The sequence below is a fragment of the Solea solea genome, chromosome 16 (assembly GCF_958295425.1).
Source record: "Solea solea chromosome 16, fSolSol10.1, whole genome shotgun sequence".
Taxonomy (NCBI): domain Eukaryota; kingdom Metazoa; phylum Chordata; class Actinopteri; order Pleuronectiformes; family Soleidae; genus Solea; species Solea solea.
In genome coordinates, this window is record NC_081149.1 from 12,774,403 (window position 1) to 12,800,402 (window position 26,000).

General features: G+C 36.5%; 3 protein-coding genes across 3 annotated transcripts in view; 1 reads left to right on the plus strand and 2 right to left on the minus strand.

Annotated features, from left to right (window-relative positions):
- Positions 1-1,293: 1,293 nt before the first annotated feature.
- Positions 1,294-5,172, minus strand: LOC131475690 (tumor necrosis factor ligand superfamily member 6-like). Its single transcript, XM_058653958.1, has 4 exons — positions 4,307-5,172; positions 3,176-3,209; positions 2,395-2,469; positions 1,294-2,306 (listed from the first exon to the last, which is right to left on the minus strand). The coding sequence occupies exons 1-4, from the start codon at positions 4,961-4,963 to the stop codon at positions 1,921-1,923; spliced, it is 1,152 nt and encodes a 383-aa protein (XP_058509941.1). The 5' UTR covers positions 4,964-5,172; the 3' UTR covers positions 1,294-1,920.
- Positions 5,173-6,085: 913 nt separating this feature from the next.
- LOC131475906 (transmembrane emp24 domain-containing protein 1-like) lies at positions 6,086-9,121 on the plus strand. Its single transcript, XM_058654284.1, has 4 exons — positions 6,086-6,498; positions 8,005-8,102; positions 8,277-8,469; positions 8,552-9,121. Exons 1-4 carry the CDS (start codon positions 6,304-6,306, stop codon positions 8,768-8,770), a joined length of 705 nt encoding a protein of 234 aa, XP_058510267.1. The 5' UTR covers positions 6,086-6,303; the 3' UTR covers positions 8,771-9,121.
- dnm2a (dynamin 2a) overlaps positions 8,771-26,000 on the minus strand; it is a 43,970-nt gene continuing 26,740 nt past the window's right edge. Inside the window, exon 21 of the mRNA XM_058654279.1 lies at positions 8,771-9,369. Coding sequence (XP_058510262.1) covers positions 9,339-9,369 — 31 coding nt within the window. The 3' untranslated portion in view covers positions 8,771-9,338. The remainder of the gene's footprint in view (positions 9,370-26,000) is intronic.

Below are 26,000 nucleotides of genomic sequence, written 5' to 3' on the forward strand. Positions count from 1 at the left end.
TTGATTTGCTTAGAAATATTGCCCTATACTCATACTCATCAATTACTGGTTCAAAGGGACAAACAGCTACTGATTTATTTCCACGATGTGCGAACATTTGACTCAACACGTCTGCTGACTTTATCAATGGAACATTGATGGTTTCATTCACTGAATTGTGAATAATCTGCTGCGTGCATTGTCCCACACATACAGTCCCGTCTAGACTTGTAGATACAACTGCATGTGTGATATTCTTCCACCTCTTCTGCTTTTCAAACGCTCACATTCCACACACACACACACACACACACACACACACACACACGCTGGAACATGATGACTCACACATGTATGGGAAAATGTATGGAGGCCATATGTAAAAGAGTCTCGGCCACTAACGACGGATATTATATTTGTGTTAAAGTTTTGCTCTAATGACGGTCTTGAGTCACAGTGCACACATAGAGAAAATGCATTTGTAATGTAATGCATACAAACACACACACACACACACACACACACAGCGGTTTCTATGACTTCAGAGGACATTGCACTGACATTTTTGACTAATTTACTGGAGATTTACTTTGACCTTAACCATAATTACGACTGCCCTAATCCTAACCCTGACCTCAGCTTAACTTTAAAACATGTCTTCACCTTAAAATGTAGTCATTTATGTTTTGGGGTCTTGATTTTGTCCCCATAAGGAAGACAAGTCCCTATAATGTATACACACACACATTGACTACAGCACTTTATGGCCAGTTGTTCCTCTCCAGTTGTGGGGTTGGAAAGTGAGTCAGGTAATCTGCCGCTGATTCCCCCCGTCCCACCACCCCCGCGGTCCCCGCGGCCCCCACTGCCACTTCCTCTTCAGTTTACAAATATACAAACCTGTGGGTGTTTTCGAGAGCAGCTTCTTCGAACAGACACTGCTAAAGGGAAAGTGCATGAGCAATGCGAAAGAGCTTCACAAGAGCTCTGAGGTTTTTGCACAGGACATTGCAGCATGCTCATCACTATGGCGATGAGTCGCAAATGAGTATTTAAAGCATCAAAATGCAGTAAGTGTGAATGTGTGGAACGCCCGTCATAAAAGTCGTGAAGAGTTAAACAGCTGGATTTAAACCAATACAAAAAGCAGTTGACTTCCCCCTGGGACTGTTATGTGTCAAGACGGAAGAAAGGAAGACAGAAATGACACTTGTTGTGTCGTGTGGTCGGACTGAGTGGGCTAAGTGTCAACTGCAACTGAGACCACTCACCTGACACAGCAGGAAGCAGGTTCTCTTCAGTGACAAGAAAAAATAACTTTTTAATCCATTTATTTCAACATTTTCCTTTACATGATTGAATGAAAACTCAACACAATTAAAGCAGTTGTGTCATGTGTTCACCCATTGAAGCAATAAATAAATAGTGTGCACACTATGTGATACAGCAAGAATGAAAATAAATGTTAATGGTTACATTTTCTTAATATGATGATACAGAATATGAAAAATGATCAAAGTGTACTAAAATAAAAAAAGGTTTTGTTTATCCATTTAAAAATTATGAAAAAAAAATTTGATTCATGGTGACACTGATGATGATTAATGTGATGTCGGTAAGTACAGTGACAATATGGTTATAGTGCAGTAATAACTTACTATTAATATAATATTAATATAGACAACTGACTCCCTACTGACCAACCCACGGTCAGTAGGCAGGATGACATAATGTGGTAATTACTAAATTCACAGTCAAAATCCCCTGAATATTACTTTGGAAGTGAACCTAACCTGCTTGTTGCCACACATTGGTTTAACAAGCCAGACAGGCATTAGAAATAAGACGGCGTCACCAAATCACAACCTCTCCATTAAATAGATAATACCGTACTTTTTCTATGTTGTTACTCTGCTGTAATGTAAAGTGCTACTGGGATGTTTATATCATAAAAGCACCAAAGATGTTCTCATAGGATTTGTGCCTCTGGATCTTTGAGGTGTTGCTGACTCTCACATAAAGAGTGTCGTCTTTGTCAAAGTGAAAAACTCCACCCAAGTAACTGTTGGATCGTGCGCTGCTCGAGATCGGGGATATTTTCCTTGCCTGCAGGAGGGGAATGGGCTTTTCACTGTACTTTTGCGTGTGCAGTTCGACAGAGTGGTGAAACGAACCACAGTCTGAGAAGAAAACCTTTGAATAGACATAATAATAACCCTCCTTCTTCACTATTAGGCCCCCATTGTTGTAGTCCATTTCATAGAGGAAGGGGTTTGCAATCGTGCTCCACTTCATGATATGTGGTCCGTAAACTACATCTTGTCCGTCTGAGAAGAAAAAACCCAGATGTGAGTAAATAATGAACAGAGACATTTCACCAGAAAAACCACACTTTATATGAAAAAGAGTTCTCACCAGTGAGTTGTGCCAATGGTTTGGAAGGAGGAATATTGTAATTGGGCCATTCAGTGGGATGAGTAACATCTTCATCTGTGTGACAACCAGACAGATAACCCAATGAGGAATTATTTAAAGGCATTTCTGCCTTTAAATCACTGGCTTTGTCCTGCACACCGCTACGTTCATGGACCCACCTGAGAGTACTTGTTCTCACTGATAACATGGCTGCCAACAGGGACAGAAGGAACAAAAAAATGCCACTTAACGAATGGCTCACCAAATAAAGTCAATGCCTAAGTCAATGCCTACTCTAAGATATCTTCAGTTGAGAAGGAAAATCTCACTCACCCCAACATTTTTTGCTCTCAGAGACACTAGAGCTGCCTCGGCGGGTACATTTGTGCCACTTAGGTAAACTTGGGATTTCAAAACACCAAAGTCACAAGATGAATTCAGTGATTGTGGCAGTGGATTACAAACACCTATATGTCACAAGGTTAAATTGATGATTTTGTTTTTGGTGCAGGGAGTGAGTGGTTTACTAACTTCAGTTTCAAGGCAAAAAAAAAAAAAGGCGAGATTTTCAAAATCTTTAACTTAAGTAGGTGTAAAGTGAGCCTTTTTGGCTCAAATCATTTTTTTTCCCTTCATATTCCTGTCAGCAGCCGTGTGACATCAGAGACAGCAGTGTCCAGCTCTTAGGTGGGTCCATGGAAACCGTGGTGTGCATGGCGACGCACGACAACCACACTTAAATTGAAAACGTTTAGTATTTGAGTAGAAAAGTGTGCCATACCTCCAGCAAGCTTAGAGGACGATGCTGAGGCATCCTGCAACGCAAACACAAAGTCATTTACTGTACCTGTTTGGTGAACATTAGATGTAAAAGTCTCCTAAAGGACCACTTTGTGTTTTGTGCTTTTTGAGTATGTTATCTCTCTGCCTAAAAAAGAAGCGCAGGTCTGTGTTTCTTGTAATGAGCCAAAGGTATATGATGATCATGTCACAGGAAGTAGACCACTTCCTTTTCTTCACCATCCCCTGTTCGTGTACTGTAGATGCATGACCTTGTTTTAACAAACAGTAGCGCTGTTCTCTTCTCCACATATATCACCCCTTACCCCCACGACTGCTGCCTGCACACACAATAAAGCTGTGTGAGAAACTTGACACGCACACAGACATAGTCAACGCAGTGACCGTCCAACATCATGAAACATCTGTCAGCCCCAACCCCGTTCCCCCCCCCCCCCCCCCCCCCCGTCCTCCCAGAGACGTCAGTGAAATTTTCCAAAAATGGGCCAGGCTTTGATGTACTTCTCTATCTACACTACACAATTTCACCATCAGCAGTTTTTTTGGAGGAAAAAAAATCCTGTTGGGAGTAAATGTCAGTTTCGTTCCTGTCACAAGGGTCTTTTTTCGAGTAGTTCTGAGAAGTTTGGAGTCGGTTGGCTTTTTTGTCTCAGTCTGTGCTCGTGATGTTGATTTTTCAAGCCGTAAATCAGTGTTAACACTATGTGATCAAAAAGTGACACATGGACACCAGTTCCTTTTTTTTATGACATACATGTGATACTGAAGCAGAGCTGACAGTTTCCGACGCGCAACATATCGAATTCACAGAGTAAATTTTATTTGAATTATTTCTACCCCGTATTGTAAGTTGTTTTTGGTTTTTTTTACAATACTGTTATAACTACATTTTATGTTCCACACTCACTCATTTTAGCATTTTGCTATTTTTGTCTAAACATCTCACTTTAGTGGTATCAATGTAATTGAACCGGAAGTTACATTTATGTATGAAATGATAGAAAATTAAACTTTAAACTAAAAGATAGAAGGAAATGAAATGAAAAGAACATTACTTATATCACTGGATGATAAAAATGAAAATAGACTCAGTGACATAAGTGATACTCACAGATTCAGGATGGTAGAGATGGTAGAGATGGTAGATGAAGCAGGCTTCTATGGCCATGCCACACAGTGCCACACTGACCAGCATGATCAGCACGGTCTGACAAGCTCCTCCACACCGCTGCCTCTGTCTCAACCTGGGTGGTAATGGAAGACCGGTAGCAGGGCGGTCCACCACAAACACAGACGGATAACCATCCTTCTCCATAACTATAAGTGTAAAGAATTCAAGGTGGATATGTTCTTCAGAGGTTGTGAGATGTGTTTCTTGACACAGGGTCTGCGGAAACAAACAGAGGTGACACTGAGGAGTGTTATAAAAAAAAAAAAGAAAAAAAAAAGTGCTGAAATGGGTGGGCTCACTTGTGGTTGGTTGAAGTGATGATGACTGCTCACTAGTAGTATGGTAAAGACCAGAGTCAAGGACACAAATGTTGAGGTGCATTACTGAGACACCTTTGAGGATCACCTGTCTGCACTCAGCGACTGCAAACATGAAAGTGACTCTGTGGTCGATTGTCATTTTTCTCATGCAGCTGCACAATCTATGTAACGACCAGTTAAAAAGTGTCGTGGTAGACGACACTGGTAAGTGGGAGACGCGTTTAAGCTCCTCTTCACACCCTCCCACTTCACTGTAATGGTGTTGAAATTTCTCCATTCATACTTCCTCTCTGGCTTACACACTGTCTTTGGTACAGTTTGCAGGCGAAAAAGTGGAGATTCATTATGATATCATTTTGTTATTCGAACTGTAACTTTATACTTTTAGGGGTCCAAAGGTTTTCTCAGACATATAGACCCAGTCTTTGACTGTACTCACACAGATGCTTTTGACACTAAATGGACAATTAATAAGGAGTATTCTTATTGCTGGAAACACAAGTGACAACGTTTCCTATACTGTAACTGCACTGTGAGTGTAGGGTCAAAAGGCCACTAATCCAAATTTGATGTCACATGGAAACACGGATGAGAAAAACTACTGAATTTATTTTTAAGGAAGCTTTAATAAAACACACACTGGCACAAATACCACACAAAGACACACAATGGTTGCCACATCCACCTTCCTTCATCTATGTTCAATATTTTAAAGCAAACTTAAGACCTATCTCTTTCCCCTGATATTTTTATTTCTCCCACTCTTTAGTCTGCTTAACAGCATTAGTTATCAATTTATTCACTCTCATATCTTAGTTTGGTGGGGGGGGGGGGGTTACTCTTTGTTTCGTTGTTATCATGTGAAGCACTTTGAGTTGTATTGCTTTGTATGAAAAGTGCTTTATAAATAAAGTCTGATTATACTTAATGATAGTCAGTTAATGTGACAGAAAATTCAGAAATGAGGTTCTGCCTCATTAAAACCTCAAGTTTGGTCTACATGAGGATTACTGGTCCTGATAAGGTCAGAGGTCATGCCAGAAAAGGTCACACACACACACATACCCCCACACACACACACAGTACTGTGAGACCCAGCTACTGTACCGTGTCCCTAACCCACATCAGGGCTATGACCTACTTTTTGCCTACTTTCTTGCCCACAGCACCACCTATAGTCTGTAGCAGGACATGACATGACATTTGTAGAAGAGAATCACTACAGAAAAACTGAGTTTTTATACTTCAATTAATTTTTTTTTTAAATCATTATGAAAAGTTTTTTGTTGCTGCTGTTGTTATTGTTTTATAAAAAAAAAAGAGAACAGCTGCATGTATCTTTAAAGTTACTGTGCACTGCAGAAAACAGAGAAAACTGCACCTTGGTACTTCAGCTCACCACTTTTGCATGTGGCTGCTGTCCAGAGTGCAGAGCTCAGATAGTGGCTCTAATCATTCAGCTTTGATCAAGGAGCCAGCCCAGGCTCGTCTCCGGTGTCAGAGTATGAGAGGAAGCAGTTGCAGACATATAGCTGCGAGTTGTGTTATTTATTGTTTATGTGTGTGACATTAGGCAAAGTTGCTCATAGCTGGTAAACGTGTAAGAGTAAATGGACCATGAACTGCAGCCAGAGGATGATGAATGTGTCTGCACTGCTCTGCTCGCTGGCATATTTCATTCTGACAGTAGACTTAACTTTGGCTTTCCGGGCATATCAAGACATGGAATTTACATTTCTGTTACCTGCCGGCCGCACTGAGTGTTTTTACCAAACCACCATGATGAACAACTCCATTGAGGTTGAATACCAGGTAAGTGTAAGTTTCTCAGTCACTGCCTTTTCCACAGTGAAGTTTTGAATAGTGTGTGGATCGTGTCTAAGTCGACAACAAAGAAGAAAAGGCTACGGACTTTGATCTTTCATACAGAGAGAAGATAAGGCACCTTATCTCTCGTGTTGGAGACACAAACGAATCTGCATGTTGCTGTTGGGATGTTTTCATTTTATTTCAAAACAATCTTCAACAAGCACAAACACACAAGATCACATGATGTCCACAAACTGCTTCGGTCCTGTACGGTTCACAGTCCTGATGCAAAACTGAACTATGGCGCGATTACTGAGCACAATATTGCACACTATTCATCATAAAATAAAATACAGGCTAAGTTAGGGTGATGTGGTGTATGCTGCTGTCTGAACAATCAGGGCTTTAATTTGATGATAACTGTGAATAATTATTCCACATGCTTTCTGTGCCTTTCTTGTATTATCAAAACGTTTATTTAAACCAGGAAGGTCTAACTGAGATGAACAATCTCGTTTTGTCATCCCCCGCCTTGACTGCTGCAACACCCTGCCAACAGGCCTCCCGACCTGAGCCGTGAAAGCGGATCCAGATGGTCCAGAACACGGCGGCCCAAAAGGGCACACACCTCTGTTCATTGAGCTCCACTGGCTACCCTTAGCCGCCTCTATCAAATTCAAATTACTGATGCTAGCCTACAAAGCTTTATGGATCTGCTCCCGCCTAGGCTTATGTTACCCAAAGGATTGTCACCCCACACCAAGCGCTACTAGCATCTGTCCTGGCACTTACCCTACCCACCTCGGCACTCACACCCTCTATCAGTCCACTGTTCCTATCTAGTGGAGCTCTTTCCAAGACTACCTCTATGTAGCTTATTACTCTTTTGTAAGTCGCTTTGGACAAAAGTGTCTGCTAAATGTAAATGTTCAGATGTTCAAATCCATCAGGGTGACAGGGAGACAAATAAGACATAATGTAGGACCCCGAGTACGGAGGTAATCAAACCAGGATTGTGGCCGCGATGAGTAAGGGTTTTATTTGAAATAAAGCAGTCAAGTATATGTGAACAACAGTGAGAGGATGCTTGAGTGCACATGTGTGCAAACATAATCAAGCAACGATGTGAAAGTGTCAGGAACAAGACTCTCTTCACAAGATCTGATGTGAATTCAAACCTAAATAAATATCATCAGGTTTCACTCACTCATCTTATACCGCTTTATCTTCCACATGAGGGTTGCTGGTGCCAATCCCAGCTGACATAGGGCGAATGGCGGGGTACACAATGGACCTGTAACCAGACCATCTATTTAGAGTGTCCTAATTTGCCTAATCCCCAACTCTGCATGTTTTTGGACTGCGGGAGGAAACCGGAGAACCCAGAGAAAACCCAGGGCCTGTCCCGACCGCAAACCCGGGTCTTCTTGCTGCAAAGACAAGAGTGTTAATCACTACTTCAGCCTGTTTTATTTTTATTTTTATCCTGTCTATGTCACTCTCCAACAGGTGATAGCTGGATCTGGTCTGGACGTTGGCTTTGTCCTCGTCTCACCCGGTGGACACCTGCTGGTCTCTGACTTCAGGAGATCTGATGGCATCCATAAGTGGGTCACCTAAGTGCTTTCCAACAACCGCCTCCTTTTCATGTGATGCTCAGTCCCTGTGTTAGGCCTACTCTGTATTTGCATTGAAACCAAACATCCACAAAGTGGAAGAAACAAGAGATTATTATTATTTTATGTTGTGTATTAATAAGTTAATTTGATTTTTTTCTGCAGGGTGTCTCCCACAGATGATGGAGACTACCGGCTGTGTTTCGACAACAGCTTCAGCACACTGTCAGAGAAGATTGTGTTCTTTGGGCTCTTCATTAGGCCTGATAGTCAAAGCAGTGCAGACAGACAAGACGGATGGACAGACATGGCCACAGTGACAGAGGGTATGGTGGAGTACAAACTGGAGGACATCAGGGTGAGACGGAAACAGAAAGCTCCAAACCTGCACTTGTCATGATTCCTCTCTTAACGCCGCTGCTTTTTTCTTCCTCTTCCAGGTGAGTGTAGACTCTGTGTACAAGCACCTGGAGAGGAGTCGTCAGGTCCTGACTGTGCTGCGGGCCTTTGAGGCGAGGGACCGGTATCTACTGGAGGACAATCTGTGGCGAGTGTCTTTCTGGTCCTGCATCAACCTGCTCGTCATGCTCGCCGTCGCTGCCACGCAAATCTACACCCTGCGAAGCCTGTTTGACAACGTCAACCGGGTTCACACCTAGTGCTTGCAGAGCATTCAGTTTTTATTGACTTTTTAGAAGGATAGTTGACATCGTTTAGAAAATTAGGGAGACGCTTAAATAACAACCAAAGAGCGGTTGCTTTAATGTTTAGTGCTGTAACACATACACAATAAATATAGCACTCGTATTCATTAATGTCATCGGCAAAGCTGTAAAACCGAAGCTCTTCTTACTGTATTTTTGTTTTTATTGAATTAAAAATATTACATCAACATTATCAGGATCTATCTACGTATCTAACAGAGCAGCTCTATTACAAGCATCACCAACTAACTGTTTTTTACACCAAGTTTTTATTTACTTTAAGTAACTAAGCTTAAAAAAAAATAAGTAAAAGTTAAGCAATATCCCTGATCAGTTTCTCCACGTGGAGATAAATAGGCACAACACTAGTTTTAAAGCTTCAGTAATTCATAAGGTTAGCTTGTGTGGGCCTGCACAGCTTTGTTTTTTTTTTGGCTGAACAGAAATGAAGACGTGGTTCTCCTCACATCCCGCTGTTGTCGTAGACTGGAGTCGTTTCGTGTCCACTGCAGACGGGTCGAGGTCACCACTGGTTTCGACGGGGAGCCGGGCGCCTGTTCAGGGACAATCAACAATGTTAATCTCTTGATTATGTGACACACACTCTGACAGGAAACACTGAGGGCCAGTCATGGCAGAGCGATGGACTTCATGAAAAGATGATCTCTGTGAAAGGTTTTTACAGAGATCATCCTCCTAGCGACTCCTACTACTGTACAGACTACAGTAACTCAAAAAATAAATATTTTTATACTTAAAAGGAGTAAACTACTATAAAATAATCTCACTTATCTCACGTAATGTAAAGCCACATTATGTAATAACATCATGTTTTGTAATATGTGTTCACTTAATTGTGTAGTAACAGCACATTGTGTAATATTCTGCTGCAAGAATCCTCAACGCAATGTGTAATAATAAGTCATTACATGTTGCGGGTAAAAATAACTTGGCGCATTATGTAATTACCCACTAAAAAAACCCACAACACAAGAATTCTATTTTAAGTATACTCAAACAACCCTCATGACTTTAAATGTATTTTAGAAATGATTAGTTGATAGGAAGTTTAATTTATCAAAACTACCTGAAAAAGCGTTTTATTCCATCTATGGCCAGTTAAACATATTAACTAAATATAGAAAAAGAAACATGAAATCAAATAATGATATTAACTGGTAATAAAATGGGTATAGATAAAGGGCATCCACAATATTACATTTTAATCAATAAAGGTGAGATAGGAACTAAGAACTACCACATTATATTATTCAAAAGGCAACAAGATGTTAGACTTCACCCCAGTCACACAACAAGTCACAAATCACTCTGTTGGTCATATTGGTGAGTGTGGAAACACAAACAGACAGACACACAAACAGAAAGACATAAGGACGACATAAATGTCATTTTTTGTCACATTTTGGACGACATACTAACCTATGACTTTTTTGTCACATTTTGGACGCCATACTAACCTATGACTTTTTTGTCACATTTTGGACGACATACTAACCTATGACTTTTTTCTCACATTTTGGTCGACATACTAACCTATGACATTTTTGTCACATTTTGGACGGCATACTAACCCATGACTTTTTTGTCACATTTTGGACGACATACTAACCTATGACTTTTTTGTCACATTTTGGACGACATACTAACCTATGACTTTTTTGTCACATTTTGGACGCCATACTAACTTATGACTTTTTTGTCATATTTTGGACGACATAGTAACCTATGACTTTTTTGTCATATTTTGGACGACATACTAACCTATGACTTTTTTGTCACATTTTGGACGACATACTAACCTATGACTTTTTTGTCACATTTTGGACGACATACTAACCTTTGACTTTTTTGTCACATTTTGGACGACATACTAACCTATGACTTTTTTGTCATATTTTGGTCGACATACTAACCTATGACTTTTTTGTCACATTTTGAGGCGACATACTAACCTATGACTTTTTTGTCACATTTTGGACGACATACTAACCTATGACTTTTTTGTCATATTTTGGACGACATACAAACCTATGACTTTTTTGTCATATTTTGGACGACATACTAACCTATGACTTTTGTGTCACATTTTGGACGGCATACTAACCTATGACTTTTTTGTCACATTTTGGTCGACATACTAACCTATGACTTTTTTGTCACATTTTGGTCGACATACTAACCTATGACTTTTTTGTCATATTTTGGACAACATACTAACCTATGACTTTTTTGTCATATTTTGGATGACATACTAACCTATGACTTTTTTGTCATATTTTGGACGACATACTAACCTATGACTTTTTTGTCAGATTTTGGTCGACATACTAACCTATGACTTTTTTGTCAGATTTTGGACGACATACTAACCTATGACTTTTTTGTCACATTTTGGACGACATACTAACCTATGACTTTTTTGTCATATTTTGGACGACATACTAACCTATGACTTTTTTGTCACATTTTGGTCAACATACTAACCTATGACTTTTTTGTCATATTTTGGACGACATACTAACCTATGACTTTTTTGTCATATTTTGGACGACATACTAACCTATGACTTTTTTGTCATATTTTGGACGACATACTAACCTATGACTTTTTTGTCATATTTTGGACGACATACTAACTTATGACTTTTTTGTCACATTTTGGACGACATACTAAAGCATGACATTTCTGTCACATTTGGACGACATACTAACCCATGACTTTTTTGTCACATTTTGGACGCCATACTAACCTATGACTTTTTTGTCACATTTTGGACGACATACTAACCTATGACTTTTTTGTCACATTTTGGTCGACATACTAACCTATGACTTTTTTGTCACATTTTGGACGACATACTAACCCATGACTTTTTAGTCACATTTTGGACGACATACTAACCTATGACTTTTTGTCATATTTTGGACGACATACTAACCTATGACTTTTTTGTCACATTTTGGTCAACATACTAACCTATGACTTTTTTGTCATATTTTGGACGACATACTAACCTATGACTTTTTTGTCATATTTTGGACGACATACTAACCTATGACTTTTTTGTCATATTTTGGACGACATACTAACTTATGACTTTTTTGTCACATTTTGGACGACATACTAAAGCATGACATTTCTGTCACATTTGGACGACATACTAACCCATGACTTTTTTGTCATATTTTGGACGACATACTAACTTATGACTTTTTAGTCACATTTTGGACGACATACTAACCTATTACTTTTTTGTCACATTTTGGACGCCATACTAACCTATGACTTTTTTGTCACATTTTGGACGACATACTAACCTATGACTTTTTTGTCACATTTTGGTCGACATACTAACCTATGACATTTTTGTCACATTTTGGACGGCATACTAACCTATGACTTTTTTGTCACATTTTGGACGACATACTAACCTATGACTTTTTTGTCACATTTTGGACGACATACTAACTGATGACTTTTTTGTCATATTTTGGACGACATAGTAACCTATGACTTTTTTGTCACATTTTGGACGACATACTAACCTATGACTTTTTTGTCATATTTTGGACAACATACTAACCTATGACTTTTTTGTCATATTTTGGATGACATACTAACCTATGACTTTTTTGTCATATTTTGGACGACATACTAACCTATGACTTTTTTGTCACATTTTGGACGACATACTAACTTATGACTTTTTTGTCATATTTTGGACGACATAGTAACCTATGACTTTTTTGTCACATTTTGGACGACATACTAACCTATGACCTTTTTGTCACATTTTGGACGACATACTAAAGCATGACATTTCTGTCACATTTTGGACGGCATACTAACCTATGACTTTTTAGTCACATTTTGGACGACATACTAAAGCCTGACATTTCTGTCACATTTTGGACGACATACTAAAGCATGAAATTTCTGTCACATTTTGGACGACATACTAACCTATGACTTTTTTGTAATATTTTGGACGACATACTAACCTATGACTTTTTTGTAATATTTTGGACGACATACTAACCAATGACTTTTTTGTCATATTTTGGACGACATACTAACTTATGACATTTTTTTCAAATTTTGGACGACATACTAAAGCATGACATTTCTGTCACATTTGGACGACATACTAACCCATGACTTTTTTGTCATATTTTGGACGACATACTAACTTATGACTTTTTAGTCACATTTTGGACGACATACTAACCCATGACTTTTTAGTCACATTTTGGACGACATACTAACCTATGACTTTTTGTCATATTTTGGACGACATACTAACCTATGACTTTTTTGTCATATTTTGGACGACACACTAACATATGACTTTTTTGTCACATTTTGGACGACATACTAAAGCATGACATTTCTGTCACATTTTGGACGACATACTAACCTATGACTTTTTTGTCATATTTTGGACGACATACTAACCTATGACTTTTTTGTCACATTTTGGTCGACATACTAACCTATGACTTTTTTATCATATTTTGGACGACATACTAACCTATGACTTTTTTGTCATATTTTGGATGACATACTAACCTATGACTTTTTTGTCATATTTTGGACGACATACTAACCTATGACTTTTTTGTCAGATTTTGGTCGACATACTAACCTATGACTTTTTTGTCACATTTTGGACGACATACTAACCTATGACTTTTTTGTCACATTTTGGACGACATACTAACCTATGACTTTTTTGTCATATTTTGGACGACATACTAACTTATGACTTTTTTGTCACATTTTGGACGACATACTAAAGCATGACATTTCTGTCACATTTGGACGACATACTAACCCATGACTTTTTTGTCATATTTTGGACGACATACTAATTTATGACTTTTTAGTCACATTTTGGACGACATACTAACCTATTACTTTTTTGTCACATTTTGGACGCCATACTAACCTATGACTTTTTTGTCACATTTTGGACGACATACTAACCTATGACTTTTTTGTCACATTTTGGTCGACATACTAACCTATGACATTTTTGTCACATTTTGGACGGCATACTAACCTATGACTTTTTTGTCACATTTTGGACGACATACTAACCTATGACTTTTTTGTCACATTTTGGACGCCATACTAACTTATGACTTTTTTGTCATATTTTGGACGACATAGTAACCTATGACTTTTTTGTCACATTTTGGACGACATACTAACCTATGACTTTTTTGTCACATTTTGGACGACATACTAACCTATGACTTTTTTGTCATATTTTGGACGACATACTAACCTATGACTTTTTTGTCACATTTTGGTCAACATACTAACCTATGACTTTTTTGTCATATTTTGGACGACATACTAACCTATGACTTTTTTGTCATATTTTGGACGACATACTAACCTATGACTTTTTTGTCATATTTTGGACGACATACTAACTTATGACTTTTTTGTCACATTTTGGACAACATACTAAAGCATGACATTTCTGTCACATTTGGACGACATACTAACCCATGACTTTTTTGTCATATTTTGGACGACATACTAACTTATGACTTTTTAGTCACATTTTGGACGACATACTAACCTATTACTTTTTTGTCACATTTTGGACGCCATACTAACCTATGACTTTTTTGTCACATTTTGGACGACATACTAACCTATGACTTTTTTGTCACATTTTGGTCGACATACTAACCTATGACATTTTTGTCACATTTTGGACGGCATACTAACCTATGACTTTTTTGTCACATTTTGGACGACATACTAACCTATGACTTTTTTGTCACATTTTGGACGACATACTAACTTATGACTTTTTTGTCACATTTTGGACGACATACTAACTTATGACTTTTTTGTCATATTTTGGACGACATAGTAACCTATGACTTTTTTGTCACATTTTGGACGACATACTAAAGCATGACATTTCTGTCACATTTGGACGACATACTAAAGCATGACATTTCTGTCACATTTTGGACGGCATACTAACTTATGACTTTTTAGTCACATTTTGGACGACATACTAACCTATTACTTTTTTGTCACATTTTGGACGACATACTAACCTATTACTTTTTTGTCACATTTTGGACGACATACTAACCTATGACTTTTTTGTCACATTTTGGTCGACATACTAACCTATGACATTTTTGTCACATTTTGGACGGCATACTAACCTATGACTTTTTTGTCACATTTTGGACGACATACTAACCTATGACTTTTTTGTCACATTTTGGACGACATACTAACTTATGACTTTTTTGTCACATTTTGGACGACATACTAACTTATGACTTTTTTGTCATATTTTGGACGACAGTAACCTATGACTTTTTTGTCACATTTTGGACGACATACTAAAGCATGACATTTCTGTCACATTTGGACAACATACTAAAGCATGACATTTCTGTCACATTTTGGACGGCATACTAACTTATGACTTTTTAGTCACATTTTGGACGACATACTAACCTATTACTTTTTTGTCACATTTTGGACGCCATACTAACCTATGACTTTTTTGTCACATTTTGGACGACATACTAACCTATGACTTTTTTGTCACATTTTGGTCGACATACTAACCTATGACATTTTTGTCACATTTTGGACGGCATACTAACCTATGACTTTTTTGTCACATTTTGGTCGACATACTAACCTATGACTTTTTTATCATATTTTGGACGACATACTAACCTATGACTTTTTTGTCATATTTTGGATGACATACTAACCTATGACTTTTTTGTCATATTTTGGACGACATACTAACCTATGACTTTTTTGTCAGATTTTGGTCGACATACTAACCTATGACTTTTTTGTCACATTTTGGACGACATACTAACCTATGACTTTTTTGTCACATTTTGGACGACATACTAACCTATGACTTTTTTGTCATATTTTGGACGACATACTAACCTATGACTTTTTTGTCATATTTTGGACGACATACTAACCTATGACTTTTTTGTCATATTTTGGACGACATACTAACTTATGACTTTTTTGTCACATTTTGGACGACATACTAAAGCATGACATTTCTGTCACATTTGGACGACATACTAACCCATGACTTTTTTGTCATATTTTGGACGACATACTAATTTATGACTTTTTAGTCACATTTTGGACGACATACTAACCTATTACTTTTTTGTCACATTTTGGACGCCATACTAACCTATGACTTTTTTGTCACATTTTGGACGACATACTAACCTATGACTTTTTTGTCACATTTTGGTCGACATACTAACCTATGACATTTTTGTCACATTTTGGACGGCATACTGACCTATGACTTTTTTGTCACATTTTGGACGACATACTAACCTATGACTTTTTTGTCACATTTTGGACGCCATACTAACTTATGACTTTTTTGTCATATTTTGGACGACATAGTAACCTATGACTTTTTTGTCACATTTTGGACGACATAGTAACCTATGACTTTTTTGTCACATTTTGGACGACATACTAACCTATGACTTTTTTGTCATATTTTGGACGACATACTAACCTATGACTTTTTTGTCACATTTTGGTCAACATACTAACCTATGACTTTTTTGTCATATTTTGGACGACATACTAACCTATGACTTTTTTGTCATATTTTGGACGACATACTAACCTATGACTTTTTTGTCATATTTTGGACGACATACTAACTTATGACTTTTTTGTCACATTTTGGACGACATACTAAAGCATGACATTTCTGTCACATTTGGACGACATACTAACCCATGACTTTTTTGTCATATTTTGGACGACATACTAATTTATGACTTTTTAGTCACATTTTGGACGACATACTAACCTATTACTTTTTTGTCACATTTTGGACGCCATACTAACCTATGACTTTTTTGTCACATTTTGGACGACATACTAACCTATGACTTTTTTGTCACATTTTGGTCGACATACTAACCTATGACATTTTTGTCACATTTTGGACGGCATACTAACCTATGACTTTTTTGTCACATTTTGGACGACATACTAACCTATGACTTTTTTGTCACATTTTGGACGCCATACTAACTTATGACTTTTTTGTCATATTTTGGACGACATAGTAACCTATGACTTTTTTGTCACATTTTGGACGACATACTAACCTATGACTTTTTTGTCACATTTTGGACGACATACTAACCTATGACTTTTTTGTCATATTTTGGACGACATACTAACCTATGACTTTTTTGTCACATTTTGGTCAACATACTAACCTATGACTTTTTTGTCATATTTTGGACGACATACTAACCTATGACTTTTTTGTCATATTTTGGACGACATACTAACCTATGACTTTTTTGTCATATTTTGGACGACATACTAACTTATGACTTTTTTGTCACATTTTGGACAACATACTAAAGCATGACATTTCTGTCACATTTGGACGACATACTAACCCATGACTTTTTTGTCATATTTTGGACGACATACTAACTTATGACTTTTTAGTCACATTTTGGACGACATACTAACCTATTACTTTTTTGTCACATTTTGGACGCCATACTAACCTATGACTTTTTTGTCACATTTTGGACGACATACTAACCTATGACTTTTTTGTCACATTTTGGTCGACATACTAACCTATGACATTTTTGTCACATTTTGGACGGCATACTAACCTATGACTTTTTTGTCACATTTTGGACGACATACTAACCTATGACTTTTTTGTCACATTTTGGACGACATACTAACTTATGACTTTTTTGTCACATTTTGGACAACATACTAACTTATGACTTTTTTGTCATATTTTGGACGACATAGTAACCTATGACTTTTTTGTCACATTTTGGACGACATACTAAAGCATGACATTTCTGTCACATTTGGACGACATACTAAAGCATGACATTTCTGTCACATTTTGGACGGCATACTAACTTATGACTTTTTAGTCACATTTTGGACGACATACTAACCTATTACTTTTTAGTCACATTTTGGACGCCATACTAACCTATGACTTTTTTGTCACATTTTGGACGACATACTAACCTATGACTTTTTTGTCACATTTTGGTCGACATACTAACCTATGACATTTTTGTCACATTTTGGACGGCATACTAACCTATGACTTTTTTGTCACATTTTGGACGACATACTAACCTATGACTTTTTTGTCACATTTTGGACGGCATACTAACTTATGACTTTTTTGTCATATTTTGGACGACATAGTAACCTATGACTTTTTTGTCACATTTTGGACGACATACTAACCTATGACTTTTTTGTCATATTTTGGACAACATACTAACCTATGACTTTTTTGTCATATTTTGGATGACATACTAACCTATGACTTTTTTGTCATATTTTGGACGACATACTAACCTATGACTTTTTTGTCACATTTTGGACGACATACTAACTTATGACTTTTTTGTCATATTTTGGACGACATAGTAACCTATGACTTTTTTGTCACATTTTGGACGACATACTAACCTATGACCTTTTTGTCATATTTTGGACGACATACTAACCTATGACTTTTTTGTCACATTTTGGACGACATACTAAAGCATGACATTTCTGTCACATTTTGGACGGCATACTAACCTATGACTTTTTAGTCACATTTTGGACGACATACTAAAGCCTGACATTTCTGTCACATTTTGGACGACATACTAAAGCATGAAATTTCTGTCACATTTTGGACGACATACTAACCTATGACTTTTTTGTCATACTTTGGACGACATACTAACCTATGACTTTTTTGTCACATTTTGGACGACATGCTAACCTATGACTTTTTTGTCACATTTTGGACGACATACTAACCTATGACTTCTTTGTCACATTTTGGTCGACATACTAACTTATGACTTTTTTATCATATTTTGGACGACATACTAACCTATGACTTTTTTGTCACATTTTGGACGACATACTAAAGCATGACATTTCTGTCACATTTGGACGACATACTAACCCATGACTTTTTAGTCACATTTTGGACGACATACTAACCTATGACCTAACCTATGACTTTTTTGTCACATTTTGGACAACATACTATCCTTTGACTTTTTTGTCACATTTTGGACGACATACTAACCTATGACTTTTTTGTCACATTTTGGACGACATACTAACCTATGACTTTTTTGTCATATTTTGGACGACATACTAACCTATGACTTTTTTGTCACATTTTGGTCGACATACTAACCTATGACTTTTTTATCACATTTTGGACGACATACTAACCTATGACTTTTTTGTCATTTTTTGGACGACATACTAACCTATGACTTTTTTGTCATATTTTGGACGACATACTAAAGCCTGACATTTCTGTCACATTTTGGACGACATACTAAAGCATGAAATTTCTGTCACATTTTGGACGACATACTAACCTATGACTTTTTTGTCATATTTTGGACGACATACTAACCTATGACTTTTTAGTCACATTTTGGACGACATGCTAACCTATGACTTTTTTGTCACATTTTGGACGACATACTAACCTATGACTTTTTTGTCACATTTTGGTCGACATACTAACTTATGACTTTTTTATCATATTTTGGACGACATACTAACCTATGACTTTTTTGTCACATTTTGGACGACATACTAAAGCATGACATTTCTGTCCCATTTGGACGACATACTAACCCATGACTTTTTAGTCACATTTTGGACGACATACTAACCTATGACTTTTTTGTCATATTTTGGACGACATACTAACCTATGACTTTTTTGTCATATTTTGGACGACATACTAACCTATGACTTTTTTGTCACATTTTGGTCGACATACTAACCTATGACTTTTTTATCACATTTTGGACGACATACTAACCTATGACTTTTTTTGTCACATTTTGGTCGACATACTAACTTATGACTTTTTTATCATATTTTGGACGACATACTAACCTATGACATTTCTGTCCCATTTGGACGACATACTAACCCATGACTTTTTAGTCACATTTTGGACGACATACTAACCTATGACTTTTTTGTCATATTTTGGACGACATACTAACCTATGACTTTTTTGTCATATTTTGGACGACATACTAACCTATGACTTTTTTGTCACATTTTGGTCGACATACTAACCTATGACTTTTTTATCACATTTTGGACGACATACTAACCTATGACTTTTTTGTCATATTTTGGACGACATACTAACCTATGACTTTTTTGTCATATTTTGGACGACATACTAACCTATGACTTTTTTGTCATTTTTTGGACGACATACTAACCTATGACTTTTTTGTCATATTTTGGACGACATACTAACCTATGACTTTTTTGTCATATTTTGGACGACATACTAACCTATGACTTTTTTGTCACATTTTGGTCAACATACTAACCTATGACTTTTTTATCATATTTTGGACGACATACTTACCTATGACATTTCTGTCACATTTGGACGACATACTAACCCATGACTTTTTAGTCACATTTTGGACGACATACTAACCTATGACTTTTTTGTCATATTTTGGATGACATACTTACCTATGACTTTTTTGTCATATTTTGGACGACATACTAACCTATGACTTTTTTGTCATATTTTGGACGACATACTCACCTATGACTTTTTTGTCATATTTTGGACGACATACTAACCTATGACTTTTTTGTCATATTTTCGACGACATACTAACCTATGACTTTTTAGTCACATTTTGGACGACATGCTAACCTATGACTTTTTTGTCATATTTTGGACGACATACTAACCTATGACTTTTTTGTCACAATTTGGTCAACATACTAACCTATGACTTTTTTATCATATTTTGGACGACATACTTACCTATGACATTTCTGTCACATTTGGACGACATACTAACCCATGACTTTTTAGTCACATTTTGGTCGACATACTAACCTATGACTTTTTTGTCATATTTTGGACGACATACTAACCTATGACTTTTTTGTCACATTTTGGTCGACATACTAACCTATGACTTTGTTGTCATATTTTGGACGACATACTAACCTATGAAATTTCTGTCACATTTTGGACGACATACTAACCTACGACTTTTTTGTCATATTTTGGACGACATACTAACCTATGACTTTTTAGTCACATTTTGGACGACATGCTAACCTATGACTTTTTTGTCACATTTTGGACGACATACTAACCTATGACTTTTTTGTCACATTTTGGTCGACATACTAACTTATGACTTTTTTATCATATTTTGGACGACATACTAACCTATGACTTTTTTGTCACATTTTGGACGACATACTAAAGCATGACATTTCTGTCACATTTGGACGACATACTAACCCATGACTTTTTAGTCACATTTTGGACGACATACTAACCTATGACTTTTTTGTCATATTTTGGACGACATACTAACCTATGACTTTTTTGTCATATTTTGGACGACATACTAACCTATGACTTTTTTGTCACATTTTGGTCGACATACTAACCTATGACTTTTTTATCACATTTTGGACGACATACTAACCTATGACTTTTTTGTCATATTTTGGACGACATACTAACCTATGACTTTTTTGTCATATTTTGGACGACATACTAACCTATGACTTTTTTGTCATTTTTTGGACGACATACTAACCTATGACTTTTTTGTCATATTTTGGACGACATACTAACCTATGACTTTTTTGTCATATTTTGGACGACATACTAACCTATGACTTTTTTGTCACATTTTGGTCAACATACTAACCTATGACTTTTTTATCATATTTTGGACGACATACTTACCTATGACATTTCTGTCACATTTGGACGACATACTAACCCATGACTTTTTAGTCACATTTTGGACGACATACTAACCCATGACTTTTTTGTCACATTTTGGACGACATACTAACCTATGACTTTTTTGTCATATTTTGGACGACATACTAACCTATGACTTTTTTGTCACATTTTGGACGACATACTAACCTATGACTTTTTTGTCACATTTTGGACGACATACTAACCTATGACTTTTTTGTCACATTTTGGACGACATACTAACCTATGACTTTTTTGTCACATTTTGGTCGACATACTAACCTATGACATTTTTGTCACATTTTGGACGGCATACTAACCTATGACTTTTTTGTCACATTTTAGACGACATACTAACCTATGACTTTTTTGTCACATTTTGGACGGCATACTAACCTATGACATTTTTGTCGACATACTAACCTATGACTTTTTTGTCACATTTTGGAAGCCATACTAACCTATGACATTTTTGTCACATTTTGGACGGCATACTAACCTATGACTTTTTTGTCACATTTTGGACGACATACTAACCTATGACTTTTTTGTCACATTTTAAAACTCAATTGAGCTGTCTATGGTGGGACTTGAACCCACAATTGCTGGTTTAGAAGGGTGATTGCTTATCCGTTAGGCCACTGCAGCATCTCTAACTTGGCCTTTTTTTCAAATAGTGGACAAAATATTAAAGTATGACTTTTTTGTCATATTTTGGACGACATACTAACCTATGACTTTTTTGTGACATTTTGGACAACATACTAAAATATGACATTTATGTCACATTTTGGACGACATACTAACCTATGACATTTTTGTCACATTTTGGACGACATACTAAAGCATAACATTTTTGTCACATTTTGGATGACATACTAACCTATGACTTTTTTGTGACATTTTGGACAACATACTAAAATATGACTTTTTTGTCACATTTTGGACGGCATACTAACCTATGACTTTTTTGTCACATTTTGGACGACATACTAACCTATGACTTTTTTGTCACATTTTGGACGACATACTAACCTATGACTTTTTTGTCACATTTTGGTCGACATACTAACCTATGACTTTTTTGTCACATTTTGGACGACATACTAACCTATGACTTTTTTGTCACATTTTGGTCGACATACTAACCTATGACATTTTTGTCACATTTTGGACGGCATACTAACCTATGACTTTTTTGTCACATTTTAGACGACATACTAACCTATGACTTTTTTGTCACATTTTGGACGGCATACTAACCTATGACATTTTTGTCGACATACTAACCTATGACTTTTTTGTCACATTTTGGAAGCCATACTACCCTATGACATTTTTGTCACATTTTGGACGGCATACTAACCTATGACTTTTTTGTCACATTTTGGACGACATACTAACCTATGACTTTTTTGTCACATTTTGGACGACATACTAACCTATGACTTTTTTGTCACATTTTGGACGACATACTAACCTATGACTTTTTTGTCACATTTTGGTCGACATACTAACCTATGACATTTTTGTCACATTTTGGACGGCATACTAACCTATGACTTTTTTGTCACATTTTAGACGACATACTAACCTATGACTTTTTTGTCACATTTTGGACGGCATACTAACCTATGACATTTTTGTCGACATACTAACCTATGACTTTTTTGTCACATTTTGGAAGCCATACTAACCTATGACATTTTTGTCACATTTTGGACGGCATACTAACCTATGACTTTTTTGTCACATTTTGGACGACATACTAACCTATGACTTTTTTGTCACATTTTAAAACTCAATTGAGCTGTCTATGGTGGGACTTGAACCCACAATTGCTGGTTTAGAAGGGTGATTGCTTATCCGTTAGGCCACTGCAGCATCTCTAACTTGGCCTTTTTTTCAAATAGTGGACAAAATATTAAAGTATGACTTTTTTGTCATATTTTGGACGACATACTAACCTATGACTTTTTTGTGACATTTTGGACAACATACTAAAATATGACATTTATGTCACATTTTGGACGACATACTAACCTATGACATTTTTGTCACATTTTGGACGACATACTAAAGCATAACATTTTTGTCACATTTTGGATGACATACTAACCTATGACTTTTTTGTGACATTTTGGACAACATACTAAAATATGACTTTTTTGTCACATTTTGGACGGCATACTAACCTATGACTTTTTTGTCACATTTTGGACGACATACTAACCTATGACTTTTTTGTCACATTTTGGACAACATACTAAAGTATGACATTTTTGTCACATTTTGAACGGCATACTAACCTATGACTTTTCTGTCACATTTTGGACGACATACTAACCTATGACTTTTTTGTCACATTTTGGACGACATACTAACCTATGACTTTTTTGTCACATTTTGGTCGACATACTAACCTATGACTTTTTTGTCACATTTTGGACGACATACTAACCTATGACTTTTTTGTCACATTTTGGTCGACATACTAACCTATGACATTTTTGTCACATTTTGGACGGCATACTAACCTATGACTTTTTTGTCACATTTTAGACGACATACTAACCTATGACTTTTTTGTCACATTTTGGACGGCATACTAACCTATGACATTTTTGTCGACATACTAACCTATGACTTTTTTGTCACATTTTGGAAGCCATACTACCCTATGACATTTTTGTCACATTTTGGACGACATACTAACCTATGACTTTTTTGTCACATTTTGGACGACATACTAACCTATGACTTTTTTGTCACATTTTAAAACTCAATTGAGCTGTCTATGGTGGGACTTGAACCCACAATTGCTGGTTTAGAAGGGTGATTGCTTATCCGTTAGGCCACTGCAGCATCTCTAACTTGGCCTTTTTTTCAAATAGTGGACAAAATATTAAAGTATGACTTTTTTGTCATATTTTGGACGACATACTAACCTATGACTTTTTTGTGACATTTTGGACAACATACTAAAATATGACATTTATGTCACATTTTGGACGACATACTAACCTATGACATTTTTGTCACATTTTGGACGACATACTAAAGCATAACATTTTTGTCACATTTTGGATGACATACTAACCTATGACTTTTTTGTGACATTTTGGACAACATACTAAAATATGACTTTTTTGTCACATTTTGGACGGCATACTAACCTATGACTTTTTTGTCACATTTTGGACGACATACTAAAGTATGACATTTTTGTCACATTTTGAACGGCATACTAACCTATGACTTTTCTGTCACATTTTGGACGACATACTAACCTATGACTTTTTTGTCACATTTTGGACGACATACTAACCTATGACATTTTTGTCACATTTTGGACGACATACTAAAGCATAACATTTTTGTCACATTTTGGATGACATACTAACCTATGACTTTTTTGTGACATTTTGGACAACATACTAAAATATGACTTTTTTGTCACATTTTGGACGGCATACTAACCTATGACTTTTTTGTCACATTTTGGACGACATACTAACCTATGACTTTTCTGTCACATTTTGGACGACATACTAAAATATGACTTTTTTGTCACATTTTGGACGACATCCTAACCTTTGACCTTGTCAAAATTTAGACGACATACTAACCTTTGACTTTGTCACATTTTGGACGACATACTAACCTATGACTTTTTGTCACATTTTGGACGACATACTAACCTATGACTTTTTTGTCACATTTTAAAACTCAATTGAGCTGTCTATGGTGGGACTTGAACCCACAATTGCTGGTTTAGAAGGGTGATTGCTTATCCGTTAGGCCACTGCAGCATCTCTAACTTGGCCTTTTTTTCAAATAGTGGACAAAATATTAAAGTATGACTTTTTTGTCATATTTTGGACGACATACTAACCTATGACTTTTTTGTGACATTTTGGACAACATACTAAAATATGACATTTATGTCACATTTTGGACGACATACTAACCTATGACATTTTTGTCACATTTTGGACGACATACTAAAGCATAACATTTTTGTCACATTTTGGATGACATACTAACCTATGACTTTTTTGTGACATTTTGGACAACATACTAAAATATGACTTTTTTGTCACATTTTGGACGGCATACTAACCTATGACTTTTTTGTCACATTTTGGACGACATACTAACCTATGACTTTTTTGTCACATTTTGGACAACATACTAAAGTATGACATTTTTGTCACATTTTGAACGGCATACTAACCTATGACTTTTCTGTCACATTTTGGACGACATACTAACCTATGACTTTTTTGTCAC